At 42.2% G+C, this 21,112-nt stretch overlaps 1 protein-coding gene across 6 annotated transcripts in view; it reads left to right on the top strand.

The window, feature by feature from the left end:
* Positions 1-21,112, top strand: part of aldh1a2 (aldehyde dehydrogenase 1 family, member A2) — a 163,828-nt gene that overhangs the window by 96,734 nt on the left and 45,982 nt on the right. For all 6 annotated transcript variants that reach the window (XM_073032916.1, XM_073032914.1, XM_073032915.1 and 3 more), the window contains 3 exons: positions 14,872-14,933; positions 18,178-18,306; positions 18,416-18,529. In XM_073032916.1, the coding sequence (XP_072889017.1) occupies positions 14,872-14,933; positions 18,178-18,306; positions 18,416-18,529 (305 nt within the window). The remainder of the gene's footprint in view (positions 1-14,871; positions 14,934-18,177; positions 18,307-18,415; positions 18,530-21,112) is intronic.

Raw genomic sequence — 21,112 nt, 5'->3', positions numbered from 1 at the left:
CTTTTCGGTTTGTTTAACCGCTGACTTAGAGCCAATGGTGACTGTTTCTCTGCCTTCGCAGAGAAAGAACTTCACTACCTCTCTAGTCAGAGAGGTGGTAGGAGGTTGTCCCTTGTGGCAAACACAAAATACAAAATCACTTCACTCTGTCTCATCACCATCTATGTGTCCGCCCTGGGAAATGAAAGGTTGGATGTTGGCTAGTAGATCCCTGTGCTGCACATCATGTCTCAGTGACTCATTCTGACCAGTGGCCTCCACTGCATAATCACAATCCCGGATGGTCTGGCAGAGACAACAACAAACTTAATGCTATGCCCAAACTCTTAACCAGAAGAGTAAAAGATGCAAAGCTGTGGGATATGGAAGCTGAACATGAACCTGCAAACCCCAGACAACATCAGCAAATGCAAGGGCTTGTTAGAGAACTATGAGAACCTTCCTTGGTGGAAGCAATCAATGAGAAGATCAAGAGATTCTTCGTCATCGAGAATGTTCTGAAAGCAAGAGAGTGTCAGAGGGAGGCGCACCAACTCCTGCGAAGCGTGCAGCATCTGTTCCTATGCGATCTGTAGGAATGTGCAGAGCAGCTCCTAGAGTTACTGGCTGGGAAACTCCACTCTTCGTCTGAGAGTTTTCAAAATCATCTTTCAATCCATGGAACAGGATGAGGCCTGTTCACACTTCTTTTTCTGAGATTAACAAGATAGCTCAGTATATTAGAGTTATAGAGTTGTACTGCATAGAAACTTGTCTTATGGTCTACCATGTCTATGGTGACCATCAAGTCAAGCTATATTAGTTCCATTTTCCTTCTTCAATTCCCTCTCTGTCCTGCTTTTTCAAGTACCAGTCAGATGCCTGCTAAATGTCTTATTGTTCCTGCCTGCACCACAACCAGCTCTGGCAGTTCATTCCCGATACCAGCTAACCTTGAGTGAAAAGTTCACTGCTCAGATCACATTTATACTTCCGCCCTGCTACCTTAAACCCATGCCCTCTAGTTCTCGTTTCCCTCGTATGAGAAACTGTCTGTATGCCTCTATCAGATTACTTCTCATCCTTCCTCACGCCAGGGAGAACAGAGATCTCCTGATAACCCAAGCTTCCCAAATTAGAGAACATCCATGTGAATCTTTTTTGCACCCACGCAGTTTATCACATCTAGTGTATAGTGTGGTAACCAGATCTGCCTACAGTGTTCCAAGTGTGGCCCTACCAATGTCTGTACAACTGCAATGTGATATTTCAACTCTTGTACTCACTGCCTCAGCTGATACGTTCCTCATCACCTTCTATACCATTGTTGCAACTTTCAGGGAACTATGTATTTGTACCTCTTGATCTCTTTGGTTCAAAAATGTTCCCCAAGGCACTGCTACTCACTGTATTTAACATCTCAAAATGCATCACTTTGCAGTTGTCTCATTGAAATTCTAGATGCAGTTCCTCTCTCCCTCCCTCCTGCTGTAATCTTGGACTACCTTCACTGTCGACTGCACCACCAATTTTGGTGTCAACTGCAAACTTACTAACCGTGCCACTTACATTCTCATCAAAATCATTAATGTATGACAAACAACAGTGGACCAGCACTGATCCCTGCAGCAGATTGCTGGTCACGGGCCTCCAATCTGGAAAACAACCCTCCACTACCTCTCTCTGCTTCCCACCACCAAGCCAATTTTGTATTCAGTTGGCTGGCTCACCCTGGATCTAACCTCCGGACTATCCCACCATATATGATGTTGTCAAAGGTCTTCCTAAAGCCCACATGGACAAACTCTACCACCCAGTCCACATCAGTCCTCTTGGTCATCTCTTCCGGAAGTTCAATCAGATTCCTGAGATATAATTTCCTAAGCACAAAGCCACATTGACTATTTCAAATCAGTCTGTGCCTTTCCAAATGCAAATAAATTCTATGCTTCAGAATCCCTTCTAATACCTTTCTCATATAAAGCTCACTGCTCTGTGTTCCCTGACTTATCTCTGCTGCTTTTCTTAAATAAAGGCACATTGGCAATGCTCCTGCCCTTCAGCACCTCTGACATATGTACAAATTCCTCTGTCAAGGCTCCAACAATGTCCTAGGACACACTTGTTCAGGTCCCAAGGACTCATCCAACTTATGTATTTCAAGATCTCCAACACCTCCTTTGCAATGTAGAAATGGTTCATGATATCACTGTCCTTCTCTTGAACCCACTAGCTTCCATATGCTTTTCCACAGAAAATATTGAGGAGAAATATGTCCTTGCCCAGTTCCTGTAATTCCATGAACACATTACACATTGATCCTTAAGAGCATCTACTCTCTCTTCAGTAACCCTTTTAATAGACCTAGTAGAATCTCTTGGGATTCTCCTTTATGTCATCTGTCAGGGATATCGATTTTGCCCTCCCAGTTTCATTCTTATGTGTACTGTTTTGACCCTTATATTTCTCATGAGATTCGCTTGATCCCAGCTGCCTATGCCTGACATGTGCCTTCTTTTTCTGTGCTCAGACCCCTAATATCCCTTGCCATCCTAACTCTTGACTAGTTCTTCATTCCATGCTCATCCTGAACTCTCTTTATCTTACTTTCAAAAACCTTCCACTTGCCTCCAAATGACATCTCCCAATCAGGTTTTGATAGTTCCTTTCTGATGCCATTGCCTCAATTTAGGACTTTGACTTAAAGACCAAACCTTTCCTTTTCCATGACTGTCTTGAAGTTAATTGAATTATCATCACAGCCAAAGTCTCCCCCCACTGACACATTAATCAGTTGCCCACTCTTATTTCCTAAGAGGTTGAGTGTTGCCCCCACCAACCCTGTCTTGCATGGCTTTCTATATATTACTTCAGAAAACATTCTGTGACATATTTAACAAATTCTTCCCCATTTGGTCCACGTTCAGCAGTCTGCGATCTCCCTGCATATTTGCTACTCAAATTGGGGGTCTGTAGAACAATCCCATCAAAGTAATCCTCCATTTCTTATTTCCAAATTCTACCCAAATCACTTGCTGGGCATTCCCTCCAGGCTATCTTCCCTAAGTACCTCCATGGTGTTCTTCCTAAGCTATTTGGTAACACCCTCTCCTCTCTTACCTCCTCCTCTGTCAAGGCAGAAGCATCAAAACCCCAGAACACTGAGCTGCCAGTCCTGCCGTCCCTCTCCTATATTTCCATAGCAACCAGTCCAGGCTTTGAGTTCATCTGCCTTACCCGTCAGGCTTCTTGCATTAAAGTAACTGTAGTTTAGCCTATCAGACCACCATCACTCCCAGGCCTGTCCCTGCCCTGCTGGACTTGTTTGCTTTAATTTCTATATTTGCTTCAACTTTCTGCACCTGATGAACTACTGCTTTGGACCCTTCTCCTTGCCAGAATAACTTAAACCCTTCTAAGCAGTACCAGCAAACCTCCTCACAAGGACACTGGTTTCCATTCAGTTCAGTTGTAACCCTTCCCTCTTGTACAGGTCACCTCTTCCCAATTGAATCCCTCCCTTCACACATTTATTTGCCTTATCCTCCTACGTACCCTCACTAGCACGTGGCACAGAGACTAACCCTGAGATGACAATCCTAAAAGTCCTGCTTTTCAGCCTTCTGCCTAAACTCTCTATATTAATATTAAAGGACCTCATCTCTCTTCCTGCCTGCTGTTAGTACCAATATGGACCACAATCTCTTGTTCATCTTCCCATTTCGGAACATCCTGTGCCTGCTCAGAGACATCCTTGACCCTGGCACCCTGAAGGCAACACATCATTCTGGAGCCTTGCTATGACTACAGAAATGTCCATCTGTGCCCCTGACTATAAAGTTTCCTGTCACTCATTGTATTCCTCACAGCTGGACATAACAAGGATCTATAAATTGATCTAGGCTGTTTTGTATGTTTTGAAGACCAAGACAGGAACTTCCTGTCCTTGATCACAAAGCTTTTAGATAACAGTGAGTGGGAGAGCCTGCAGCAATGGTTAACATTGAGAAGCTCGGTCCATTCTTTCAGGACAGGACCTCTGAAAGTGATGTGCAGTGGGCATGCTTGTCTGGTTCTCATTGACTGAATGAGCCTGGAAGTGTGCAGTCCCACATTTCCTGCTGGCAGCACGTCAGAGTCCATGAGGAAGGGTATCATCACCCTCATCTACAGAGTTGGGGGTTGGAGAGAGAGGAGACCAGAAATGGCAACACATCTCACTGCTTGATGGGGACTACAAGGTTCTGTTTAAGGCCATTACCAGTGGAGACAGGTCTGCTCTGGTGCAAGTGATCCGAACAGACCAGACCAGACCAGACCTGCATGGTACTTGGTGGAAAGATCTCTAACTGACTTGGATTACTAAGGCATACCATTACCTGAATGCAGGGCAGGGTCTTCCCTCATGAGCTTGGATGAGGAGATGGCCTTTGATAGAACATTGCAGGGAGATACATCACAGACCAGCTTTCCAGAGTTGGGGAGGAAATTTGCAATTGTACACAAACGTCTCTAATGCAGTGCTAGTCAATAGATGGGAGAGCTTCCCAGTCAAGTCAGGAGTTAGGCAAGGCTGCTCCCGCCCACCCCACCATTGATTCCAGGCAATGGAGGCACAGAGATCAAAGCCTCCCTGCGACACGAATGATGACCTCTTTCTCTGCTTGGACCTACCGCCAGTTTGCAGACTGATGTGGATCTGTAACTTGGTGCTGGGGCCAGACTGAAATCACAACTAAAGCAAGTACAATGTCTAGAAGCTTATTTGATCGGTGCTTTCACCGCCTCTGCTCATTACTTGTAGCCAATAGGAATATGGCTCTGAGGCATTAAAAACTGTACCATGGGTGAGTTAAAGATAAAAAAACCGGGATCCCCTTGATCAGGAGAAAGGACCCAGTCATCAGCTGTGACGTGCTCTTGGCACTCTGATGTGGCAATCACATATTGATTGGAATGTTTCGTATTATATCATGTGGATGTGCTCTTGGCACTCTGTTGTGGCAATCACATATTGATTGGAATGTTTCGTATTATATCAGTTGTGGTGTGCTCTTGGCACTCTGTTGTGGCAATCACATATTGATTGGAATGTTTCGTATTATATCATGTGGACGTGCTCTTGGCACTCTGTTGTGGCAATCACATATTGATTGGAATGTTTCGTATTATATCATGTGGACGTGCTCTTGGCACTCTGATGTGGCAATCACATATTGATTGGAATGTTTCGTATTATATCATGTGGACGTGCTCTTGGCACTCTGATGAGGCAATCACATATTGATTGGAATGTTTCATATTATATACATAATGAGATCTTTTTGAATAAAGTGTATTTCTGAAAGAAAAAAAATGCCCAGGAATTTAATTGCACAACGCTATTACATTTCAGTATGATTTCAGTACTGTGCTCATTTCCAGCCAGCCCTGATCTGCTCTTTCAGATGAATGGGAAACTTCCTGGACTCTAGAGTGAAGAAGAACAGGACAGTCTCCAAATAGCCCAGAAAATATTGGTTACTCTATCAAAACAGTCTTTGTGGTCATAATGACTTTGCCATTCGCTGCAATTTTCTGTGTACATGTTTCCTACGTCAATGCCTTTGCTTCATTGGGTGCAAAGCCTTTCGAGACGTTCCAAAAGCAAGAATAAAGGGAAGTCTTTCATTCCTCATCTGATGAGCAGAACCATTGGAGTGCTAGGCTTCATTGCATGCCGTTGTTTGTCCTTGAGTTGATTCCTGGTGTATGGTTGCCACATTTGTGCTAAACATCTGAAATCACTTCATATTGACGGGAAGCTGGCAGTATAACATGATGCTTGGAGCCTTTACTATTGCACATCATCCTCTTTCCAAAAATCTGTCAGATCGACTTTTATACCTACCCTGTCCACTGAGTTTGCAGTTATACAACCAGTTTCACTTTGATAATAAAAATCTGTAACAGTTTTATTTTAATGTGGTAATAAGAACTGCAGGGTCACATGTAAACTCCCCAAGTATAAAGATTTATTTAATATGTAAGAGCAAGCTTTGCTGGCATGAAAACCACTCAGAATTAAATCTCACTCCTATTGGTTAGAGTGCAAGTCAAAACCTGTTACATGACTGGACTCACCACCGACCATTCACAAGTAGAACCAGCTGGAGGCTTGTGGATAAGTGGGAAGCTTGCCTAAATCATTCGTTGCCCCAGCACTGAGTGAATAACCCCATGCCCACCATTCTGGCTGTAGTCCTGACCTCTTCCCACCTTGACCTCCTGATCTAGGCCACTCCATCTTGTTCTGATTCTGGCTCTGCCTCTTTCCTCGTGCTAGGACTCCTGATCCCTGATTTCCACTCCACCTGTTGCCCCTGACCCACCCCACTCCATCACCTGCTAAAGGCTGACTATCCCTTCCCTCGCTAGTATCCATGACCAACCCTGTGCCCCGGTACTTGTCCTTGTGTGCTACCCAATCTGCCTCCCTTCACGTACTTCCTCTGCTGCCTCAGGTCTGGGGCCAGTCTCCCACACTTGACTCATGGGGTAGGAGTGATGGTTGAAACACGTTTCAACACCAGTGCCTCAGGTCTTAGTCACTGGGACAGTGAACAGTGTAGCCACTGTCCCACTCTGATAATACCTCTTCCGTCTCCATCAAGGGCACCAGAAGTTCAAGACTTATATGCAGTGTGGCAATTAAATATCCTTATATCTCAAGGCCACCATTATGTCAGCCTTGAGCCATAACAGGATACTGGTCACTTAATGTTGCTCCAAAATGCATCAAGTCCTCCGATCTTCCTATAAAATTTAAAAAAAGTCTCATTGTAGACAATTTAGTGATCAGGACTGCTTAAATTCCCATTGTCCAAATTATGATTGCCCATATCCCCTCTATTCCCTCACCCATCTGTTCTAAAGCAAAGATAATCCTTCTGTTCCAGCACCTAATATTATCAGAACTCTGCTATGGATGGCCACAAGTCCGGCTGTGAAAAGAGGAGGGTTGGACATGAGGCTAGCCACGCCATCCCGTAAAAACCCTATGCTACAGAAATGCCAACAGAAAGCTCCAAAACCCTCACCTGGGGTAGGAAGGATACACCAAGAAGATGGGTTACACCTGGAGACATGTTGAAAGACTGGCCCAGGACATTAGACTCTGGTGAGCTACTGTCAGCAGTCTATGTCCCAGTAGAGGTAATAGGCATAAAAAATATTATTGGGTTGGATTGTGTTCTATCCAGCCTGTTCCTTGTGCCAGCCCCCCTCACCTTTCCTCCAGATCTACTGCTATCCTGTGGTCCATGTGGCTGCCCAAGAAGTGAAGCCACTACGTGTAACAACTGGGCCCCAAGTATCAGGTCCTGGATCTGTGCACCAGACCACCCTCTGGACTTGTGATACTTTACTTATTGTTACCCAAGGCCATCTAACTACCTTGAAGTATCTATGATCAGGGATGTTTTAGAACAGAACAAAAAGGAAATTATAACTATCAATATGAGACATTATTTAAGAAAGAAAAAAATAAAATGAATTTACTTTTAAGAGATTGAATGAAAACATTTGGACTGAGTGAGACAAAGGAAAGAAAGAAAGCAACACCAGCCCACCGGTGGAGCAGCATGAGCGAATTGTCGATGATTTGGGTGAAACTCTGAGAGTGGATGGGAGATGGTTAGTATAAAGAGGAGAAGGGGGCAGGGTGACAGAGGACACGAATGGTGGACTGATAAGGGTTTTAAGATGACAGGCAGGGGAGGGGATAGGGATGGAGTGGGGAGCCAGTGGCACGTGGATGATACATGCAGGAAAAACCACGTGAGATTGGGGGGAGGGGAGGGCAAAGCACTTATACCACTGAAGTGACTGGGATTGCACTAGGCAGACTGCTGCTGGGGTGATACTGTGGGACTGATGAAAGATCCAGATGGTAGTTCAGCTCTGCGATGAGTCGAGTGAGAGGTGTACACTTAGATGCAGGGGGCAGATCTTCTCTGCTTTTGCACTGCAGTATGTGGGAATGGAACTGACCTCCCCAGCAAAACTATACTGTCAAGTCAGGCGATGGTACTGGACGTGTGTACCCACTGTATTAATCCTCATAAGTTACTTATATAGAACAGCTTGAACATATTTGAAGCAAAAGGGCTACTCGGGACTTTTTAACTTAATCATTTAGTGAGCAGTTGAACATAACTGGTTTTTGAAAAGGAAACTTCTTTAGTTGAGACAACTTAAAAAGCAGTATTTGATTAAATGCTTAATCACAGTGAATTGCAGAGTTCTAATCAATGAGTTGTGCCTTTCAGAAGTGAGTGTCTATAGTGGAAACACATTTAAAGACTGGCATAAATGATGACAGAGTTGGGGCACAGATGTCTTCCCAGTTCATGATGTTTTGATGCGTGGCGGAGGAGAGTTCATCAAACGCTATGTAGTGAATCTGTCAGTCAGCAGTAGTGGTATTCTGAAACCAGGTCAGATGTCTCTGCGGATCCATCAAATTATGATCAATGATGGATCTCTGAATAATCTGTGTCCAGCTGAAATAATTAGAGTTCAAGGAATATTTGTTAGTGGGTGGGTATTTAAAAAGGGTTTTGAAATCATCATTTTCAAACACAAACTAATCGTAAGTTCTTGCCTCTTTGATAATAAAACCCAGCACTGCTGCTTAGAAATGAGTCATTTTCTTAAAGCTATACTCTGTTATTTTCAAGAAAGTCTGCTGTAATTTTATGGGTATGGGAGGCTTTCCTGCACCAATACTTCATTACCTCCACAACCACCCTAGTTCTAAAACAGCTCATAAAATGATATTTTGTCATTCTCAAGCCATTGGCAGATAACTCAAAACTAAAGCACTCTTGGATTTCACTTTGAATCTGATTATACATGTGATGTGTGTATTCCCCCTAGTGTTTGGACAGTCCTTTCCGAGGCCATGATTTATACCTTTCCACTGAGCCACTTTCCTGCTAGCCCTGACATTCTGGGCGTGAGAATGAGAATTGTTTATCGAAACATTTAAAGGAAAGAACTCACAACTAGTGGTACATTATGAAATCGCAAGGAATTAGGCTGAACTTTAACATCTTTTCAGTTCTTTTCTGTCTATTTCTGTTGCTTCAGAAAACAGAATTTATTTAAGTGGTTTGAGCTGTTGACAGCATGAAGGAAAGTGGGCCAGGAAAGAGATGCTTATCACAATACCACAAGGAAGCTAAGACCGCTGCACCAAAAAGGATCGCAGAACTCATGTAATTTTAACTGTGTGCAATAAATGAGTGTCCATACAAAGTAATTGCTTTAGGATAATTTTTTTCCAATGCTGTTGCAAATTTAAAAAAAGCCCAATAATATTTCTCCCAATTTCTCGTGCTATTTCAGTGTAATTATGATAATCACACACCGAAGATGATTATGTATCCTAAGAGTGCCTGTTTGTCTTTGTTTTCAGATGTCAATTATTTTCCCAATTATTTGTGAGTCTGTATTAACTGCCAATGAGACATTAAAAATTCAAACATATTTCAGGAATGTTCTAATGGGACAATATTCCTTTATGCAATGTTGTTGGAATATTTTTAGAATTAGTTCAGCTGGTAACAGTTTATGTAACTAACTTACACACTTGTTTTTCCAATTAATTTACAAGTTTGAAGGTGTCACAGCAAGAATCCTTGGTAGGTAGCATGCAAAGCATTGAGTTGTGTCCAATTGGCCACTGTCCATCTCTCAACAATTTCCAGACTCTTAACTGACAGGAGCTCATGTATTTCGAATGTTCGCGTAGAGCTTTGGGTGCCTGTGGGCTTAGACTGTGGAATATCACTGAGCAACTCTGATGTAAATTTCTTTCCCTCCATTAAATGTGCAAGTCACAATTAAAATCATAATCTGTTGACAGATTGGCTGTTCCGCTGATTAAAAAAAAACATTTTGCTCTGTGCTTCCAAAGTAAGTTGCTTCTCCCTGACAGTTCATAAACAACTGGAAAGATAAACAAATCTTTGTTGAATTAATAATGGAACCCAGCTCTGTCAATTTAATTTTTCTGGACAGGAAAAAATACTAAAACTTAAACCATCAAAATGCAACAATAGATTTAAATTATATTGAATATATCATAATGTATCTTAAAACATATATTCATCAAAGATTTAATTTAAGCTCCTACTCTTCAGTAACTTATCCACTGAGGAACTGTATAGACCAGAAAGGATCCATATTGTATCACCAGTTTAAACAGTGGATTAGTGATAGATAGATAGATAGATAGAAGCTCACTAGCAAGCATGGACCTGGGCACATAATTACACTGCAATGAACAAAATGGTGCTTCACAGGAATATGGCGTAGGGATGCTATAGTTGCTGTCAGATACCCAGAAGTACTGTGGCAGAGGAACTGTAGTTACCAAATTTTACCCCAATCTTATATTCCTGAAGAAAGTGCAGACCAATAGGCAGAAGAACTAAAGTTCTTACATTTATATAGCATCCTTCTTGAGCACAAGATGTTCTAATCACAAGATGTTCAAGTTGTTGAGATCTGCCGGACGATGGTGAGGATGTTCTATGAGTCTGTGGTGGCCAGTGCTATCATGTTTGCTGTTGTGTGCTGGGGCAGCAGGCTGAGGGTAGCAGACACCAACAGAATCAACAGACTCATTCGTAAGGCCAGTGATGTTGTGGGGGTGGAACTGGACTCTCTGACGGTGGTGTCTGAAAAGAGGATGCTGTCCAAGTTGCATGCCATCTTGGACAATGTCTCCCATCCACTTCATAATGTACTGGTTAGGCACAGGATTACGTTCAGCCAGAGACTCATTCCACCGAGATGCAACACTGAGCGTCGTAGGAAGTTATTCCTACCTGTGGCCATCAAACTTTACAACTCCTCCCTCGGAGTGTCAGACACCCTGAGCCAATAGGCTGGTCCTGGACTTATTTCCACTTGGCATAATTCACTTATTATTATTTAATTATTTATGGTTTTATATTGCTATATTTCTACACTATTCTTGGTTGGTGCAACTGTAACGAAACCCAGTTTCCCTCGGGATCAATAAAGTATGTCTGTCTGTCTGTAAAGCACTTCCAGCTAATGGAGAGTTTCTGAAGTTTATGAGTTACTGTATAATACTGGAAATATAGAATCAGAATGAGACTCAGGTTTAATAGCATTGCATACTGTATGCCATGAAATATGTTGTTTTGTGGCAGCAGTATCATGTAATACAGTACATAATTAAAAACCTCTAAATTACAATAAAAATATATAAAATTAAATAAGTAGTACAAAGAAAGAACATAATGGGTTCCTTGTCTGTTCGGAAATCTGATGGCAGTGGAGAAGAAGCTTTTCTTAAAATATTAAGTGTGTGTTTTCAGGCTCTCGCACCTCCTGCTTGACGACAGCACTGACAAGAGGGTGATGGTCATCCGTAATGACTGGTACCATCTTCTTGTGGCACAGCGGGTGAAGCAGGACCAATCTGTCAGCAAAGAGTCATCACCTTCAGCAGGAGCTGAGGACTTAGGAAAACAGTATCTTCAGAAAAGCAATTTAGCTTTTCTCAGCATCTTCAACTCAAGGCTATTTAGACCATAAGACATAGGAGCAGAATTGGCCATTCAGCCCATCGAATCATGGCTGATTCTGGATCCCATTCAACCCCACACACCTGACTTCTCACCATATCCTTTGATTTCCTGACCAATCAGAACTTCCACCTTGAATATACCCATGGACTTGGGCTTCACTGTAGTCTGTGGCAAAATATTCCACAGATTCAGTACTCTCTGGCTAATAAAATTCCTCCTTACCTCTGTTCTAAAAGGTTGCCCCTCAATTTTGAGGCCGTGCCCTTTAGCTCTGGATGCCCCCACCATAGGAACATCCTCTCCACATCCAACCTCTCTTGTCCTTTCAACATTCAGCAGGTTTCAATGAGATCCCCACACATTCTTCTGAATTTCAGTAAGTACAGGCCCAAAGCTGCCAAATGCTCCTCATATGTTAACCCCTTCATTCCCAGAGTCATCCTTGTGAACCTCCTCTGGACTATCTCCAAGGACAACACATTCTTTCTGAGATACGGGGCCCAGAACTGTAGTCGATACTCCAAGTCTGGCCTGACTAGTGTCTTATAAAACCTCAGCATTATCTCTTTGTTTTTATATTCTATCCCCCTTGAAATAAATGCCAACATTGCATTTGCTTTCTTTACCACAGACTCAACCTGTGAATTAACCTCTGGGAGTCTTGCATGAGGACCCCTAAGTCCCTCTACACCTCTGGTGTTTGAATCTTCTCACCGTTTAGATAATAGTCTGCACTGTAGTTCCTTTTACCAAAACATATTATCAAACATTTCCCAGCACTGTATTCCATCTGCCACTTTTTTGCCCATTCTTCCAATTTGTCTGCAATCACATTGCTTCCTCAGCACTGCCTACTCTCCACCTATCTTCATATCATCAGCAAACTTTACCACAAAGCCATCAATTCCATTATCCAAATCATTGGCAAACAATGTGAAAAGTAGCGGTCCCAATACTGACCCCTGAGGAACACCACTAGTCACCAGCAGCCAACCAGAAAAGGCTCACAAAATGCTGGAGGAACTTAGCAGTCCAGGCAGCATCTATGGAAAAGAGTAGTGTACAACTGATGTTTTGGAATGAGACTTGCCGAAGGGCCTCGGCCTAAAATGTCAACTGTACTCTTTTCCATAGTTGCTGCCTGGCCTGCTGAGTTCCTCCAGCATTTTGTGTGTGTTGCTTGGATTCCCGGCATTCTCAGATTTTCTCTTGTTTGTAACCAGAAAAGGTCCCCTTTATTCCCACTCCCTGAATTCCTAGCTGTTAGCCATTCCTCTATCCATTCCAGTATCTTTCCTGTAATGCCATAGGAGTTTACCTTGTTCAGCAGCCTCATGTGTGGCACCTTATCAAATGCCTTCTGAAAATCCAAGTAAATGACTTTGTCTCCTTTGTCCACCCTACTTGTTATTTCCTCAAAGAACTCTACCAGATTTTGTCAGGCACATTGAAATAGCAATTTTCTCTACCCTCTAGCTATGGAATCAGAACATTCCAGAAATGAAGTGTTTTATTTCAAAGTCACAGAGCCATTCTGCACAGAAACCACCCAAACTGACTAGAATTGCAGTCTGTAGTAAATCCCATTGACCAGCCCTTAGTCGGAAAGCAGTATTTTGAACACGCCCAATTGACGTGCTAGTACCGATATTAGAGTACCTTGCTCCATCACCCAGTCAGGCAGTATGTTCCAGATTTCAACAACTCTCCAGAAGATGAAGTTCTTCCACAGATTCCCTCAGAACCCCTGCACATCACTGTAAACCTCTGTTTTGTTCTTTTGCTGAGTTTAACTGACAGGCAGTCCCATATCTTGTAGGTCTTGTGTTGGTTAGAGCAGACTGTATCTTGGGATTACCCAGTGCTCGGTGACATGGTGCCTGCATCGTTAGATATTTAGAGAGAAGCAAGAATCCTTAAGGAAATATCATTCAGTTGACAGCGTAATGTTAAACTGATCTTGACTTTGATAAAGGACCATACATCTGGGTTCAAAACATTACTTGCTATTTGAGTTCAGGGCAAAAAATAAATGATCTGTTGATCATTTCACATTTCTCTATCGGTATGCTCAAGTTAGAAATACCCTTTCCTGGCCACAGTGCGTTCCAATAACACTGTTAGATAAATATGAACCCTGAGCAAACATTTTGTTAAAACTTGTTACAGTGATAATAGGTACACTGTTCATTGAACAATTAGTGACTCCTGGGGATGAGTTACAGCCCCATACTAAGATTAGAACTAGGATCTTAATGCTTAGCTCATTTCTGTCCCAAGTGAAAGGGATAAGGTACCAATTATGAACAGCTGCAAAGAAGGGAGGCAGAACAGGGAAATCAGGAATTGAAAAGAAATTATACAGGCAGTCCCTAGGTTAGAAACAAGGTTCCATTTCTGAGACCTGTCCGCAAGTCAGAAACAAACAAAAGGAGCTGTAATGGGAGAGTAAGCAGGCATGGAAAGATCAGCTGCCAGCCGGCCTCATTGATACAGTGAGTGAGCTGGTAGGCTTGCCCCTGACCCTTGTCAAGCAGGGGGTAGCTGAGGGCTCTGCCCAAACCGACTGCGTGCCTTTCTTCTGGAGTTATATCCATAGCTGGGTGTTGTTGCAGAAGGAGCATAAGATCTCTATGAGATCTCAGTGGGCCACCCCAGGGAATCAAGTGTTTTGTAGATAATAGTGATCATAGTTTAATTTGAAATTGTTAATGGTTTTGTGAACTCCTGGGTATTATACGTACTTTTGAGAGTGAATAAACTTTTGTATGTTTTGTACAAAAAATCTGCTCAGTGCTTCTATCTGGGTCTGCTCCACCCAGACCCTGACTGTTGTGGCCTGGGGAGAGAGGTGGTGATGAGAGAAGGTAAATGGAAATGCCCTGTTCCCACCCAGCAGAAGATGCCTGAACCCTGAAGCAGCCAGCAAATTCATCCCTCTCCATACCGTCAGTCTCCCAAACTATGTATCCTATGTCTGAGCTGTCCATAACTTGGACGTTCGTAAACTGGGGAGGACCTGTATAAATAGTAGCTGGTTGTATAAACCAATTATCTTTTAATAATCAAAATGTTGAAGCATGTTTAAAGTTCATTTAAAATGTCCATTTCTAGCCAACTTTTTAAGAATTTTCAGAGTATTTAACTAAATTTCCATTTATTTGTCAATGATAGAAAGAGCAAGAGTGGCCTTCATAAGCCTCATTCTCATGGAAGTGATAATAGTGGTTTAGTGTGGCTAACTCAAATAAGAATGATGAGTAATTACAGTCTTCTGTTACAGATGGAGATTATTTCACATTTACAAGACACGAGCCAATAGGGGTGTGTGGACAGATCATCCCTGTGAGTATTATTCATCTGCAGGAGGTGTTTATCTTCTCAACAATATCACAGACTACAACAGAAGTGTGGTTTTAAATCTTTTCTATTGTTTGATCATCCTAGACATGAAAGTACAAATTCCCGCGCCTGATCTTTAAATAAAGACTTTTGCGTATGAGACACAGCACCAATTACAAATGTATATGGTTGACCATATGCCTCTATCAGCAAGAGTAAAACATGCAGCTTCTGTTCCTGTAACTCAGATAACAACCCCCCCCCCGTCCCCCCAACTCCGGAGTTACATTTCATAAGAACTTTACATTCAATCCAAAGCAGGGTGGTGGTATGTCTCTACCAAAGGTGAGGTTAGGCAATCCTTCCCTCCACTAGCCCGCAGGTCACCCTTGGGGAAAGTGTAGCACCTGCTTTGCACCCCCCCACCCCGATCATGGTCATGTGAAGCCATGCGAGCAGGTGTTGGATGGTGTATTAGTAGCTGGTGCATGTCAACAAGACCTGGTTATATGACCACAGATGTCGGGAAGCCAATTGCTGAAGAGTATTGATAATGGCTAGAGTCACCCATCTTGTAAGGCACTGCCCTGAAGAAGGCACTTCTGTATAAAAATTTGCCAAGAACAATCCTGGTCAAGACCATGACTGCCTGTGTCATATAGCACAGCATATAATGAATGAATGTTAAAACATCCCATTATCCTCTGTTGCCTTGGAAGTACGATAGATGTTCTTGAGGTACAATCGTAGATACGTTTGATAAACAGGTATATAAAAGTTAAAGTTAAAGTCTGTCCCGAGCCTTATAGGCTCATCAGGCCAGTGCTTATGCCAGTTTCCGTGGTGTGAAGCGACTGAGAGTACGAGACCCCCTCCCACACCCCGGGATAGGATGCCAGTCTATCGTGAGGTTAACCCCCAGCATTTTGCCAGCACCAACTTTCAGCTGGGTGGACTGGAGCAATGTGTGGTTAAGTGCCTTGCTCAAGGACACAACACGCTGCCTCGGCTGGGGCTCGAACACATGACCTTCAGATCACTAGTCCAACACCTTAACCACTTGGCCATGCACCACCGTATATTAAAAACAACTGGTTATTAATTAGACTAACAGGTATTCTATTGTATGAAGTCAGGACTTCAGTTTTAACTTGCAGTAAAGCTGATACCTGTTATCTGATTCTTTCAGTTAAAATGATCTGTCATTAGCAATTTCTAATATCTAAAATCAAGAACTAAAATACCTGAATTGGCAGATTTTCAGCTTGCTTATTTGATAGTGAGTGAGATAGTGCAAACTTGTTTTGCTGTCATCACATAAGCATTGCTAGTTTAAATGTCAATTACCTTTTGAGTAGGAAATATAATTGGTCTAAAATTGTCTATTTTTGAAGCTTCTAAAGGCATCTATTTATAGAGTTACATTTAAAGTCAAAATGATCGATTAAACAGGAGTAAATGAACGCATGCAGCCAAATAGACTGTATGGATTGCTACCTATCTGCTCAGGAAGATCTTTTCCCTTATTGAAGGAGTCAGGCACTTCTTCATATCACTGAGTCTTCTCTTGAAGCTGCATCAGCGGGAAAAGATCACAACAAATTCCAGCAGGAAGTCAAGGGAATTGGGGAAAAAAAGTTGTTCAAAAGAGAGTTCTGCTGAAGGGTCTCGGCCTGAAACGTTGACTGTACTCTTTTCCAAAGATGCTACCTGGCAAGCAATTTGTGTGTGTTGCTCTGAATTTCCAGCATCTGCAGATTTTCTCTTCTTTGGACTGTACATTATTATTGGATTGTTTCTTGAGAAACAGATAATTGAACAACAGGAGCCAATTGCCTCCTTAGTGTCAAAGCCAGAGGGGATTGCGAAATGATTGCTAAATGAAATAAATATCTGCTGATGCTAGAACTCTGAAATAAAAACAAAACAAAAAGATGCTGATAACACTCAGTAGGCCAGGAAAATTCTGTAGAAAACAAAGCAGTCCATGTTTTATGTAAGTTGACTGCTTGACCCTGAATTAAGAAAACTGTCAACATAATTCTGTGGGAACCTCTGCTTATAATTACATGGCTAATAACAGCCCGATCACATTGTGCCCAGAATTCACGATGAGAATAGGCTTTAAAAAATCTAAATAAAATAAATAAAGTGGTGGAGAAGGCAAATGTAATGTTAGTATTCATTTCAAGAGGTCTAGGATACAAGAGCAGGGATGTGATGCTGATGCTTTATAAGGCACTGGTGAGGCCTCACCTTGTGTATTGTGAACAGCTTCAGGCTCCCTATCTAAGAAAAGATGTGCTGGCATTGGAGAGGGTCCAGAGGAGATACACAAAGGATGATTCCAGGAATGAAAGTGTTAAATGAGGAACGTTTGATGGCTTTGGGTTTGTACTCACTGGAATTTAGAAGGATGAGGGGCAATCTCATTGAAACCTTTCGAACATTGAAAGGCCTAGACAGAGTAGATGTGGAAAGGATGTTTCCCATGGCGGAGAGTCGGGGACAAGAGGCCACATCCTCGGGACAGAGGGGTGTCCATTTAAAACAGAGATGCAGAGAAATTTTTTTAGCCAGCGGGTGGTGAATTTGCGGAATTTGTTACCACAGGCAGTTGTGTGTATTTAAGGCGGAGATTGCTAGGTTTCTGATTGGCCACAGCATCAAAGGTTACGGGGAAAAGGCCGGGGAATGGGGCTGAGGTGGGGAGGTGGCCAAATGGCCTAATTCTGCTCCAATGACTTATGATCTTATTACAAGGTCCACAATCTCTTTTCCATCTTCCTCTCATAGAAATTTTGAGAAATAAAGCAAAATATAATGAAAATTAAACAAAATAAATAATTAAATAAGTCTAAAATAAAATTCAGAGTAGTTTAACAGAAGGATCATTTCAGAGGCCAATGTGAACATTGCACATAGAATTCTTGACATGGTACTAGGCACCGAGTGACACTATCACCTCATTGTTTCTTTTTCTGTAACTAAAGGTAGAGATTATGGACAGATCAAAAATAAACAGCCCTTTCTCCTTTAGTGGAAGGATTGAACTGTTTAAAGTAAAAGGGTGAGGAGGCAGAGAGATGTCATGGGAATCTGAAACAGCAGTGATCTTGTGTAAATTGTTCCATCAATAATGCTATTAAAGTCCTGTCTGGAATTTCAATTCCACAGTTAAGCTTTTGTAGCAGAATGGGAATATTTCACAGCTTTTAATTGTCATCCTGTTCTCCATCACCTACAGTGGAACTTCCCCCTCCTGATGTTTGCGTGGAAGATAGTTCCAGCCCTGTGCTGTGGAAACACAGTGGTCATCAAGCCAGCAGAACAAACGCCGCTGACTGCCCTGTACATGGGAGCCCTCATCAAAGAGGTATGTCACTTTAACCTTTTTATCTTACTGTCTGTGAGAGCCAGCATTCACTTCTCATTTCCCGGTTTGTATTTAACTGAGCTTGTTTCATCTAATCCTCTTTCCTCAGGCTGGGTTTCCACCAGGGGTGGTTAATATTTTACCTGGATATGGCAAGACTGCTGGTGCGGCAATAGCCTCTCACATGGACATCGACAAAATTTCCTTCACTGGATCTACTGAGGTAGACTATTTCACTGATACACGATTCAGAGCAGTCAGTAGGCTGTATTGCTCTTTTGTAAGTTATCAATGAACATTTAAGCTGATATAGGAATGATAATCATCATGCTTTTCCAGCTCAGGTGGCCCTTCAGAGTCAAGTTATTCTTGAAGAATTATCACTCTTGTTTTGAAGGAAAATGTAGCAGCTAATTTGTGTACAGTAAGAACTGACAGACATAGAATGGGACAAGCAATCAGATGATCTGCTTTAGTTTTGATGGGTTTTATTGGATAAATAATAACCAGGACGCCAAAGAGCTCTGTGTCCTTCGAATCCTGTCAACAAGTCAAAAGGATTTTGGTTTCACACCTCATTCAAGAGTCAATATGTCATCAATGCGACACTCCCTCAGAAATGCCCTGACTCAACCATTATGGATGACTTGAACAGAAGATAAACTTGTACAGGAGCACGTGGCTGGAAAACACGTTGTTAAACAATAATTGTAAAAAACAGGGTGAAATCAGACTCGAAATCAGATTTAATATCACTGGCATACGTCAGAAAATTTGTTATCTTAGCGGCAGCAATACAATGCAATAAGTAGGGGTGTCAAACTCATTTTAGGTCACAGGCCGGATTGAGCAAAATGCAGCTTCATGCGGGCCAGATCAGTCGGACGCGTGCGAACGCAGCTTTCGTTGCCTCCGTTTTTTCAGCCTGCTGTCATGTGTCTCAGTCTCTGCTATAACTACAAAGTGTTTCACTTTACAAATTCCGTTTCTTATGAAGAAGACTGCCGAGCAAGACTGCCGAATAAACACTAAAAACCCTGAAAACCTGGTACCTGAATAAACTCAGCATTAGCCATATCATACGCCATAGGCGCTTCGATTACTGGGGCCAGCTTTAATAGTAATTAGATATTATCTCGCGGGCCAAAGATAATTCCACCGCGGGCCATATGGCCTGCGGGCCTTGAGTTTGACATATATGCAATACAGGGTAAACGTGGAAAAAAAAGAATTACAGTAAGTAATAAAATGTATATTAAATAGTTAAATTTAAAAAATAGTGCAAAACCAGAAATAATAAAAAAGTGAGGCAGTGTTCAGAGGGGAAGAGAAGAAGAGGGGCAAGAAAAGAGGACAAGCATTATGAATGCATTCCTACTACAAAATAGATTTATAAATCAATGACGCATACCCAAAGGTGACTTCTTTGTCATATATGCAAGTACTGTGCATACATGGACAGGTGCACCTTGCAGAGGCATCGCAGGCACACAGTACTAGAGACACAACGTTCACAAGAAAAACATCAAGTAAATAGAACTATACAAGGAAGAGTATAATTTGAACAAAAAGCATTGAACCCCAAAAAACTGGTGGTGTTACAGAAAAATTTACATATGGAATGTTCATTCACTGGAGGATCCCTAAGAACAGACAAAGGATTGAGCATTTTATAGAAAATAAAATGAATTGAAATTTGTGGGATCCTGGCGAATGACTCACTTCCATCCCAAAGGTACTAATCAAGATTGTGAAGAAATATTGTCCACTTGATGATGGTAACTGCAAAAACAGTCAGGAAGCTCGGTGCAGTCCTGGACAAAACCACCTTCCTGACTGGTGCTCTGCATGTCTCACTCTCTTCACTTCCAGCATCAATTCAAAGCAGCCCTGAACCAAGATTGGCAGCTGTGTTGTCTAAACCCATCACTCCACTAGCTCGGACAGCAAGACAGTAGGAACAACCTCTGTCATCAGGAAGGACATCACGTTCCCCTCCTCTTCACAGAATATCCTCTTCTGTAAATGTATCAGTAGTACTCCATTGCTGGTGGACTCCCTGCTCAAGAGCATTGGGTCATCCCTTCACTCCATGAACTGCAGTGGTCAAATAGGCAGCTCATCACCACCTTCTCAGCACTTATCAACAGGCCTCTGTCAGTACGGTTCACAAACCGTGAAGGAATGAACGGAAATAAATAACAATCAGATTCAACAGCAGCTGATTAACGTCCACTTGAGCCCACTATCAAATAGCCCAGAATGAGAATCTGAAATGTCTCTCCATCTATCTTAGGTAATCCTGCAGGGTTGCATCCCTTGTGTTAAAGCATCATCGAAGCGAATGAGCCAGCTCTTTCCAAAAAGAAAATCTTTGAATTCTTAAGTGCTTTTAGCGGATTCAGAGGACAAATAGCAGGATGATTCTGATTCACTGATCCCATTCACACTCCCACAGATGCAGAGAATATTTCCAACAGTATGGCATTTTGAAGTTTTGTCTGTCATATCAGTGTAGAAATATCTGGGGCTCTGACAGAAATATTTCAAATGTCATTAGAAACGGGGATGGTGCCTGAGGATTGGCATATTGCTCATGTAGTTCCATTGTTTAAAAAGGGTTCTAAGAGTAAACCTAGCAATTATAGGCCTGTAAGTCTGACATCAGTGGTGGGTAAATTAATGGAAAGTATTCTTAGAGATGGTATATATAATTATCTGGATAGACGGGTCTGATTAGGAACAGTCAACATGGATTTGTGCATGGAAGATCATGTTTGACAAATCTTATTGAATTTTTTGAAGA

Source organism: Hemitrygon akajei, chromosome 30, assembly GCF_048418815.1.
Source record: "Hemitrygon akajei chromosome 30, sHemAka1.3, whole genome shotgun sequence".
NCBI classification, from domain to species: Eukaryota; Metazoa; Chordata; class Chondrichthyes; order Myliobatiformes; family Dasyatidae; genus Hemitrygon; species Hemitrygon akajei.
This window is presented reverse-complemented; position numbering and strand designations above follow the sequence as displayed.